At 52.7% G+C, this 11503-nt stretch overlaps 1 protein-coding gene across 1 annotated transcript; it reads left to right on the top strand.

Annotated features, from left to right (window-relative positions):
- Window positions 1–230: 230 nt before the first annotated feature.
- Window positions 231–11497, top strand: LOC125482016 (E3 ubiquitin-protein ligase BRE1A-like; the record flags this gene model as incomplete). The annotated part of the gene is made up of 10 exons (XM_048593987.1): window positions 231–422; window positions 3781–3899; window positions 4384–4530; window positions 5172–5249; window positions 5993–6112; window positions 6636–6815; window positions 7575–7710; window positions 8304–8467; window positions 9797–10161; window positions 10761–11497. Coding segments are annotated over 10 exons (1664 nt in total), but the record flags the coding sequence as incomplete, so codon positions are not given.
- Window positions 11498–11503: the final 6 nt, after the last annotated feature.

Below are 11503 nucleotides of genomic sequence, written 5' to 3'. Positions count from 1 at the left end.
TTTCTCTGTTCTTTTAAGATGCTCATTAAAGTAAACCTCTTTGCTTCTGATCAGATCTCCTTATTTGTCTCCAACTCACTTCCCTGTGCGGTTTGCGCTGATGTGAAAGACCTTGGGATGTTTTACTCCATGCCCCGTTCATCTAACTGCACGTTGTTGTTGTGGTGGGGTTTGTGAGACTCCTGTGTGATGGCGACTGTTGCCTTGCTGTTATTTTCTCCCCCCTACAGCGTGCAGGGAGGGCCAGAGTGAGAGTGCTCTGCCGTTCCTGGCCATGTTGGCCAGCAGCACCAGCGAGGAGATGGAACTGCAGCTCCAGGAGCGTGTGACGTCTTCCCATCAGGCCATGTCCGGCACCGCCGACGTCTTCGAGAAGCTCCGGCTCAGGATCGACCAGCTGGCCGAGTGGGTCAGCAGCAAGGGTGAGGGACAAGGTTGAAAAAAATTTCACACGGCTTGAGAAGATCTGCTGATTGGTTGAGCCATCATTACCACGGCGATGCAGGGTTGGGGGGGGAAGCAGTTAACTGTTGATCTTTGCCGCCCGGCCAGGTGAGTGGACTCCCCAATTGGTCACATTCCCTTGGCAACGCATGGACCAATCAGAGTATAAAGGTGTGGCTGGAGACCAAAGATCGACAGTCAACTGCTCTTTCAGCACCTTTGTGGCAACAGTGGCCCAAGCAACGATAAGGGGAGGCGATGGCCTATCGCTGCACTGTTAACCCAGAGACCCGGATAAGATTCTGGGGACCTGGGTTCGAATCCCGCCACGGCAGATGATGGAATTTGAGTTAAATAAAAATCTGGAATTAAGAGGGTAACGATGATGATGAATCCATTGCAGATTGTTGGAAAATCCCATTTGGTTCACTAATATCCTTTAGGAAAGGAAACCACTATTTTTACCTGGTCCTACATGGGTGATTCCAGACCCACAGTCAATGTGGTTGATTCTCACTTGCCCTTTGGGTAATTAGGAATGGGCAGTGAATGCTGGTGTAGCCAATGACCCCTATTGTCTCATGGATTAATTAAAAAAGACAGTCTTCTCATTCTGTGTGATTTGGAATCCCCTTTTCCAACTCTGTTTCTTGCGTTGTAGTTTTGATGTGTGTGAGGGGAAAAGTCTTCCACTGCTTGTACCTTCTAAAGAGCTATCTACTTCTGCCTTAAAAATATTCACTCACCTCACATCTACCACTCTCCAGGGAAGTGAGATCTAAAAGCTCACAACCCTGTGAGAGAACAAATTTCTCCTCATCTGTGTCCTCAAGGTAGGAGTTTCAATACATTTAAACAGTCTACCCTTCCTTGTACCCTCTCCTGGAAGATTTTTATATTTCAGTAAGATCGCCTCTTATTCTTCTAAACCCCAATGGATACAGGATGAACCTTTCTTCCTGGGGTAACTGTGCCTTCCTTCCATACCCCGAAACCTAGGATAGGGTTGAGCAAAACCCCTATCTGAGCTGCTTTTGTTTTTATTCATTTTTGTGGGATATGAGCGTCTCTGGCTGGGCCCAGCATTTATTACCCGTCCCTAGTTGCCCCCCCCCCCCCCCCGAGAAGGTGGGGCTGAGCTGCCGCCTTGAACCGCTGCAGCCCCCCTGCTGTGGGTTGACCCACAATGCCTCAAGGGAAGGAATTCCAGGATTTGGACCCAGCGACCGTGAAGGAACGGCGATATATTTCCAAGTCAGGGTGGTGAGTGTCTTGGAGGGGAGCTTGAAGGTGGTGGCGTTTCCATGTATCTGCTGCCCTTGTCGTTCTGGATGGAAGTAGTTGTAGGCTTGGAAAGTGCTGTCTAAGGATCTTTGATGAATTTCTGCCGTGCATCTTGTAGATAGTAGATTCTATTCAGTGGTGGAGGGAGTGAATGGCATCACATCCACAAACAAACAAGCATCTATTGTAACATATCCTTCCAGAGGTAAGGAGACCAAAACTGGACAGATGTGGATTGAGTAATGACTTGAGGCAGTATATCTTTACTTCAATATGCAATGCCCCCCCTGTGCCACAAACGTTCATTTCCCTTTTCTGATCACTTGCTGCACCTGCACACGGCCGTTTTTATTATTCCTGTACCAGGGACCCTCAGCTCCTGTGCAGTCTGGCCATCACATTACAGGAAGGTTGTGAACACACTAGAGAGAGAGAGTGCAGAAGCAGTTTACGAGATTGGTCCCGCTGCAGTGATGAGGATAGATTGAAGAGGTCGGGACTGTTCTCCTTTGGAGAGAAGGAGCGTGAGTGGAGGTCAGGTGGAAGTTTTCAAAATCATGAGCGGGCTGGTTCGGGTAGATAGGGTAAAGCTGTTCCCACTCGTAAAAGAACGAGAGCGCGTAGATTTAAAGCGCTTTGCTAAAGAAGTGAGAACAAGGCTTTTCAGTCAGCAAAGGGTTAGGGTCTGGAATGCACAGCCTGGGAGAATGGTGGAGGCAGGTGCAGTTGAGGCATTCAGGGGAGGCATTGGCTGGTTATTTGGATAGAAATGGTGTGTAAGGGTAGGAGATTGGCACAAGGGAATGGTGCTCATTTAACGAGTCAGCATAGACACAATGGGCCAAACAGCCTCGTTCTGCACTGTAACAAATGAGCGATTCTGCATTGTCTCTCCATGTGAACAAAGTGCTCTATATATTATATATATATTTGTAGCCTCCTTAAACCTTCTTCACAACTAACTCTCCCGCCTACCTTTGCGCCATGTTCCCATTTAGTGACCCCACACCGTCAACCAGGTCACTAAGGTAAACATTAAATCATTGAGGCCTTGGTGCTGGAATCTAGAATTCAGCGTCTAACGATGACCGTGAATACATTGCCGATTGTTGTAAAAACCCATCTTGTTCACTCATGTCCCCTCGGCAAGTAAACTGCCATCCTTACCCGGTCTGGCCTACACGTGACTCCAGACCCTCAGCAACCCGGTTGACTCTTTATCGCCCTCTGGGCAGCGAGGCTGAGCAATAAATGCGGGCCCAGCCAGCAATGCCTACATCCTGTGCGTGAATAAAAAATCTCCACTTATCACATGTTGCCGATCTGAACATAATCACTTGTGCTTGCTGTACTTTCTATTAACCGACCACAGTCTCGTGTCCCGGACAATACGTTGCCTCTGCACTCACCGCACCCCCCACCACCCGCTCTGTGGTAATATTTGCCTCAATAACCTTTGCTGTGCCACCTCGTCAAATGCAGTCTGGGATTCAAATACAGTGCATCCATCAGATTGGCCTTTTACCTTATCACCTCCTCAAATATTCCAATAAATCCACAAAACGTGATTTTCTCCTTCACAAATCTGGGATCAAGGAGACTAATGATGACCGTGAGTCGATTGTTGGGAAAAGCCCATCTGGTTCACTAATGTCCTGTAGGGAAGGAAACTGCCGTCCCGACTTGGTCTGGCCTACATGTGACTCCAGACCCACAGCAACGTGGTTGACTCTCAACCGCCCTCTGGGCAATTAGGGATGGGCAATGAATGCTGCCCTGGCCAGTGATGCCCTCATCCCCTGTGAATGAATGGGGGGAGAAAAAAGTGTTGATTCTGCCTGATTGCATTGAGAATTTTCTGTAGCCTCCTTGATCGTCGACCCCAGTGCTATCCCCGTGATAGACTGTGTTAGACCGACTGGCCTCTGGTTTCCTGTTTCGTCTCTTTTCATTTATTCTCTGTCAGCCTCCCGTTTTGAGGAACTCGCGTTCGCTATCTTCCATGTTGCCCCTAACCGCTGTGTTTAACTGTGTGACTGCTGACTGTCCCAGGTTCGCCCCGGCTGGAGGATACCCTGAGGGAGCTGAACGCGCTCCTCTCGAAGGAGAATCAGAGGCTCCTGGAGCTGACAGACTGCCTGCGGGAGAAACATCGCAAGATGTCACAAGAGGCAAGACCCAGGGGGATGTCCCGGGAGAGGGGCGTGGGCGAGCAGGGGGTGGAATCTGGTTTTGGGGAGGGGTTTGTTGTGGCACCGGCTAGATTAAATGAGGGGCCACCATTGGTCCATTAGTCTCAATTTTGCCCCCTGTGTGCTGATGAAATCCTTTCTCAAATCTTATTTTGTATTCCCAACATCTCTGTTTTGCACCAATGAGTAAATATATGATCATTCTCTCTCCCTTTTTTTATCCTCACACACCTATCTCTCCCTTTCCCTCTCTGTCTTTCTGTCGCCCCCTTTCTCTCTCGCTCCCTCACTCCATCGCCCCCTTTCTCCCCATTTTCGTGTGTCTTTCCCTCACACTAACTCTTTCTGTGACTCTATCCCGTTTATCCACACTTTGCTGCTCCTCCCTTGGTTTTCCATACACCCTCGCGCGCTCTCTCGTGCGCGCTCTCGCTCTCTTTGTCTTACCATCCCTGCCCGTCAGTTCTCGGAGCTCCAGGGGAAGCTCGAGGAGGCAGAGAGTCGCCTGTCAGACATGCAGACCACAATCGAGGACCTGCAGTGGGACACTGACAAGATTCGCAAACGGGAGCAGAGACTCAACAGGCATCTGGCGGAGGTGCTCGAGCGGGTGAGAATGTGGAGGGACTCGGAGGGAACAGAGTTACATCTCAAATAACTCTGCAGAGGCCAGTATCCATCACCAAGTCGGTCTGTATTTACACAGGAGTGGTCCTCGACTCTAACACTGCCTCATTCAGAGTCAGTATCTCTGACACACGCCCTTTTTATTGTCAGCCAGGGCTCCCTGATTGGACCCGATTAACAGCCGCATATTCCTGAGCTCCACCTGGCTGACCTCCTTACAATCACTCCAATATCCTGACTGTTAGTGGGGCGCTACATACTCAGTGTCAGCAATGTGCTGTCCCAGGATAGATACGCCTCACATTCAACAGAGTGTGAACCTCCTTCTGCATTGTCCCCATCAAACACTCCCAGGGCAGGTACAGCATGGGGTTAAACTCAGAGTAAAGCTCCTTTAATCCTGTCCCTGTCAAAAACTCTCAGGATAGCGATAACACGGGATTAGATACAGAGTAAAGCTCTCTCTACACTGCCCCTGTCAAACACTCTCAGGACAGGGACAGCACAGGGTTAGATACAGAGTGAAGATTCATCTACACTGTCCCCATCAAACTCTCCCAGGTGTATATATTGGCTGTAATGTTGTGATGAGTTTGACACTTGGCCTTTTCTCTGCTGCTCCAGGTCAAATCAAAAGGTTACAAAGTCTATGGAGGATCGAGTAATCTGTACGGTGGGACTGTGACCATCAACGCGCGAAAGGTACTGTTCCGCAGAGCCGCAGTGAGGGGGGAGGACAGGGGCTGGGTCATGTCCTCTATCCAGGCGGTCGGGGTAAAGGCTGCATTCGGCGTTTCTGATCGCCTTAGCTCTTGGTAATCTCACTGGATCAAGTGTTATCCCTCAGAACTGGCACATTGACTGCTCACTGCCTTTGGCATACCAACATCGAATCAGCAGCTGAACGCTCACTCCAAGTAACACATCCAAATACACCATCACATCACGAGGCTGTTCAGCCTGCGATTCGAGTGCGAGCTCTTCAAAAGACTGATTCAGTTAGACTCACGCTCCACTTGCGGAGATTTCCCTTCCATGTATTAATCCAATTCTGTTCTGAAAGTTGTCACTGAATCACATCTCACTGCATCAAAATATATCCCTTTCTCTTGAATTTATGTGGTTATTTAAATTTGCATCCTGTGGTTTCTGAGCCTCGGTCATTGTCAGCAGTTTTCCCTCATAGGCCTGCTCAAAACTCTTTACAGTTTTGAACATCTCGATCAGATGTCCCCCTTACCTGCTCTACTTTAAGCAGGACAATTCCATCTTTCCCGACCTCTCCATATAACCTGAACTTCCTCAGGCCATTATTACTCTTGAAAATCACCACTACATCCTCCTGTAGGAAAATAGCCTTCCTTCAGTGTCGCAGGCTGAGGGAGCGCCGCGCTGTCGGAGGTGCAGCACCTCTTGGTAATGTTAGTACTGCTTGTTCCCTGTAGTTTGAAGAAATGAATTGTGACCTGGAAGAGAACAAGGAGTTAGCGTTGAACCGTCTCTCGGAGCTAGAGAAGATGCGGCAGGATCTCCAGATGGTTACTGGTGACAACGAGAAGCTGAGGGTGAGTTCTAATCCTTTCCATCCCACCCACCCCCTCCAAAACTCCGCTCCCACTGATCAGCCTGCTCCTGTCTTCACTGTTCACACACTCCCTTCTAATCCTCTGTCTACTTCATCTCCGTTCTGCCTGTACAAGATCCCCCGATCCATTTCCCATTCTCGCCTACTCCTGTCGTCTCCCTCATACAGTAGAGAACAGCTGGAGCAGAATGACCTTTCTGTGTCCCTATGCACAGGCTCAAGGGGCTAAGTAGCCTTTTTCCGTTCCTGCATATGCTCTACTTTGGTGAATCGCTCTTGCTCGCGCTTGCTGTCTCGCCCTCTCGTTCGCGCTCACTCTCTCTCTCACTTGTGCGCTCCCTTCCCCACCTTGCCCTGTCTCTCTGTATCCCCCCCCTTTACTCTGTCTCTCTCTCCCCCCCTCCCCGCGTCTGTGTGTGTCTCTCTCTCTCTCTCGCTCTCTCTCTCTCACCCCCCCCACCCTCCCTATCACACTTGGATTAACCTGTGTGCCCTGTGTCCAGGATCAGTTGAAGTCTCTTGCCAATGAGATGGTAAAGGATTCCCCGGAGTTCCGTTGCCTGCAATCCCAGTTCTCTGTGCTGTACAATGAGAGCCTGCAGCTCAAGGCCCAGATGGACGATGCCCGGAGCCTGCTCTTCACCACCCGCACCACACACCAACGGCAAGTGGAGCAGATGGAGGTGAGCACGGTGCCTGCCCTGGCCCCAGAACCACTCCGACTGGCCCCCCCCCCCCCCTCCCCCCCCCCCCCCCCCTCCGGCTCGCCCCCCCCCCCCCACCCCCTTCTCCCCACCACCCCACTCCCACTCCGACTGGGCACCCTGTGAAGGTCAGTGAAAGATCACTGGATACTGTTTGGGAATGGAGGCCAGGAATCTGTGGCCTTGGCAAAGGTCAGGGGGCGGTGTGTTGTGACCCTGGGGACTGGGCGGTGGGCGGTGGCGGTTGTGGTGGTGGTGGTGGTGGTTGTGTGTGTGTGTGTGTGTGTGTGTGTGTGTGTGTGACCCTGTGGGGGACGGGATGGGACAATGTGTTTGACCCTGTGTGGGGGCTGGGAGGTGTGTGTGTGTGACCCTGTGGGGAACGGGTGGGGAGGGCGGCGTGTGTGATCCTGTGGTTTGGGGGGGTGTGGAGAAGCGGGACGGAACAGGGCAGCATGTGCAACCTGGGGGGATGGGGGGTGGGGGGTGGGGGGTGGGGGGGGTGGGTGGGGGGTGGTCGGTGGTCGGTGCGTGTGACCCTGTGGTGGGGGGGAGGAATGGGAAATGGGGCGAACGGGACGGTGCGCGCACGCGTTTCTGTGTGTGGAGGCGGGGATGGGGATGAGGGTCGTGGTGTAACCCATGTCCCCTCTCCCCCACCCACCCCGCCCACCCCCTGTGTGTGGGGCAAGGCCTGTGCTAACGGTTGTCCTCGCTGTTGCCTGTGTTGGTCCGCAGGGCGATGAGGTAGGCCTGCAGAAGAAGCTGCGCACTGAAGTGATGCAGCTGGAGGACACGCTGGCCCAGGTCCGGAAAGAGTACGAGATGCTGCGAATCGAATTTGAGCAGACCCTCGCCGCCAACGAGCAAGCCGGTGAGCGGGGTGGGGGCAGCACCAGGTGGGGGGAAGAGTCTGAGGAGAGAGTGGGCGATGAGAGGTGGCTGATGGATGGGGAGAGAAAGGAGGAAAGGGGAAGGAGAGAGAAGATGGATGGATGGATGGGTGGGTGGGTGGAGGGACGATGTATAAGAGGTGGTGGGGATTGAGGGTGGGGGTGTGATTGTGGAGGGAAGAGGGGTTTGCAGTCAGGGGGTGAGGCGGGGAAGATTGGAGGGTGGTGGATGAGGTGGGGGGCGTGGGATTGGGGGCAGGGGGGGATTTATGAGTAAAGGAGGAGGGGAAGGGGAACGGGGAAGAGGGGGCAGAGGGGGGAAGATATGGAGAGAGATGGGGAAGGCAGGGAAGGCAGGGAAAGAGCGACGGTGGAAATGATGGAGGGGAGGTGAGAACAAATTGGAGGGAAAAGGATGAGATGGAGGAGATTGGGGCCAGTTGGGCGCAGAACCACACGAGACAAAGCTCTTGCTCCCGCTCATCCAACGCTATGAGAGGTGGGGGGTAGGGATACTCTCCCCTGTCCAGGATCTCTGACCACCACTCCACTCCCCTCCCCTCGTCCTGTTCAGGGCCCATCAACCGGGAGATGCGTCACCTGATCAGCAGCCTACAGAACCACAACCATCAGCTGAAGGGTGATGTCCAACGTTACAAACGGCGGCTGCGAGACAGTCATACCGAGCTGGCCAAGGTGCGCAGGAAAGTCTGGGACACCCACAGCGAGCTGGGCCTGGTGAGTGAAGGCACTCGGAGTGGTTTGGGGGGGGGGGGGGGGGTCAGATGGCAGCGGCGACTGGGAGTTTCGGTGGGTGCGGGGGGGGGACAAATACCCCAGCGCAGACTGAGACTGAGGCCGTTTGACCCATCGAGCCTCTGCCACCCCCTTGAGGAACGACGCGGTTTGACCTCCTGTATGACTCGGCCTGCCCCTACTCGCAACTCCTGTGAATGGACCCTGTTCGAATCCATGGCCTGTTCCCTTGGGAATGTGTTTTTTAAATTGCGTCCATCGCCGGTGGTCTTCTCAGCGTCCCAAATCACAAACAGCTCGCTGCGTGTTGTTTATAAAAAAAAATTGCTCCCTTCATTTCCACCTTCGTTTGGTCAATTATATTTGACCCAAATTTCCGTCAGCGCAAACCATTTCTCTTGAACTCTTCCCTGGTCCCCCGGGGCAATGATCTACTAAAAGATTAATTCACGGGATTGAGGGCGTTGCTGGCTTGGTTGGCGTTTATTGCCCATCTCTAAATCAAATTAATAACAAATATGGGTGGCACGGTGGCTCAGTGGTTAACACTGCTGCCTCACAGTGCCAGGTACCCGGATTCGATTCCACCCTCAGGCGACTGTCTGTGTGGAGTTTGCACATTCTCCCTGTGTCTGTGTGGGTTTCCTCCGGGTGCTCCGTTTCCTCCCACAGTCCAAAGATGTGCAGGTTAAGGTGGATTGGCCATGTCCCGTAGTGTCCAGGTGGGTTAAACATGGGGAAACAGAGGGGTAGGGGAATGAGTCGGGGTGGGATGCTCTTCGGAGGGGCCGAAGGGCCTGTTTCCACACTGTAGGGATTCTATGAACATTTCTGTGGGCCTGGAGTCACGTGCAGGCTGGACCAGGTAAGGATGGCAGTTACCTTCCCTAAAGGGACGTTAGTGAACCGCTAATCGACAATGGTTTCGTGGTTGTCATTGGATTCTTAGTTCCGTATTTTTGTTGAATTCAAATTTCAATATCTGCCAGGGGTGGGATTCGAACCCGGGTCCCCAGAGCATGGTCTGGATTAATGAGGCCATCACCTCCCAGCGATTCTAGCTGCTTAAGTCTCTCCATTTCGGATGAGGTCCCTGATCCCAGACCTGTCCTGGTCGGTCTCTTCTGGCAGCCTATCAGAAGCTCCGCCTGTGAAGTCAGCACAGGCCCAGTCCAAGCCTGGGCCCTTCCTGACTCTCGAGTGGGAGTAAGCGAGCTGCGGGGCTTGGGGGCTTGTTGAATGGTGCGGGTTGACGGTCCTCAGGAAAGTACACTGTCCACCACCGTCCCCACTCTCCGTTTCTTGTTCCAGGTCCGGTCGCGGGGATCCGGCGGGACGCAGACACAGGCTGGGGCTGAGCTTGTCAAGGAGGAAGGCCCGGATGTCAAACAGGAGCCCGAGGACAGCAGCAGCAAGAGGGAGAAAGAGGAGGCCGACGCGGCTAAGCAACGCAAGCAGCAGCAGCAACAGCAGGAAGAGGAGAAGGAGAAAGAGAAAGAGAGGGAGCGAGAGAGGCGCGAGAAGGAGAGAGAGAGGGCCAGGGAGAAGGGGCGGGAGAAGGACGCTGAGAAAGAACGGGAGAAGGACAAGGTGGAGAAGGAGAGGGAGAGGAGCAAACCTGAAGACGCCAAGAAAAAGGAGGCGGAGATGGTCAAACAGCTCCGAGGGGAACTGAAGTAAGTTGATGGCTGTATGTCCTGTGTAGGAGCTGTGCACAGTGCTCCCAGTGTGGAATAACTCGGGGATACGGAGACAGGGACTGTGCGCAGTGCTCCCAGTGTGGAATAACTCGGGGATACGGAGACTGGAAGAGCACAGTACGCTTCACAATCGGTGTGGTATAAATTTATGGTCAAGCCTCTGTTTTTGAACACTGAATATGCAGCACCTCCTTATCCTGTCCCCACTTACTTCTCTTCACCCGTGGGATGTAGGCATGACGGGATGAGGCATTGAGAAACTCTTATGGGCGCAAGTGAGTGGCCGGTTCCATTTCAGAGGGTGGTTAAGGGTGAACAACATTGCTGTAGGACTGTGTAGATTACAGCAGTACACATCCAGAGTGAACCAGAGACAGCTCAGCACCCTTATCTTTACTAATGTCCAGATGTGCTTTCTTTCTTATATTTAATCGATTGTGAAATCGCAGCTGCCGGGGCCAGGATTTGAACTCGTGCCTCTCCGATTTTAGTTCAGGCCTGTGAACTGCGAGGTCAGTCACCTAACCGCTGTGCTGTTTTTTCCTTTTTGTTTCCCCCACCCCCGGTGTGTACAGGAGAGCGCAGGAGAGTCAGAAGGAGATGAAACTCCTGTTGGACATGTACCGCTCATCACCAAAAGAGCAGAGAGACAAAGTCCAGCTGATGGCATCGGAGAAGAGAGCGAAAGCGGAGGTGAGCCCCAGAGGGTGGGCAGGTGATGGAGGAGGGTCAGGGTGAAGGTTTGGAAAAGGGCTGCCAGGGCATCCCATTGCCCGGAGTCAGTGATCCGAGGGAGGTGGACGTTCATTGATCTGTTAGCTCTCAGGACAAGGGGCCTTGGGAGTCTGGTAGTGAGAGATTTCTCCTGCAGCTGTTTTTGGTGAGAAACACGTCCTGAGACAATCTGACCAGTGTCTGTCTCTGTGGAAGGAGGCACGTCCCTCAGAAAAGATGCAACTCAACAGGCTGGGTTCCTGTGATGATAGGGCTGTCCAAAGAATAAGAGGCCATTGTGTTCAAACACAGAGAGTTCCTGTCAGGATCGGTGCAGAGAATCTGTGTGCTCTCTGGCTCAGGCTTCGGTTCCCTCTCTCTCCCCCTCTTCTCCAAGGCCAATCAGAACAAATGGAGGGTCGGCTGTGTCAGACAGAAATGAGAAAGTGATTCTCCACTCAAAAGGTGGTGATCCTTTGGGAATGGTCTGCCGCTGTAGGATAATGGCATCTCAGCCGTTATGTTCAAGGAGGAAATAGAGAAATTCCTGGGAATAGAGAGAAAGAGAGAGAGACAGTCTGTCTATCAGAACCCTGTCTACAGA

Source organism: Rhincodon typus, unplaced genomic scaffold, assembly GCF_021869965.1.
Source record: "Rhincodon typus isolate 14 unplaced genomic scaffold, sRhiTyp1.1 hic_rhity00005024, whole genome shotgun sequence".
In the NCBI taxonomy this organism is placed as follows: Eukaryota; Metazoa; Chordata; class Chondrichthyes; order Orectolobiformes; family Rhincodontidae; genus Rhincodon; species Rhincodon typus.
The sequence above is the reverse complement of the archived record's forward strand: the minus strand, read 5'-3'. Positions and strand labels throughout refer to the sequence as shown.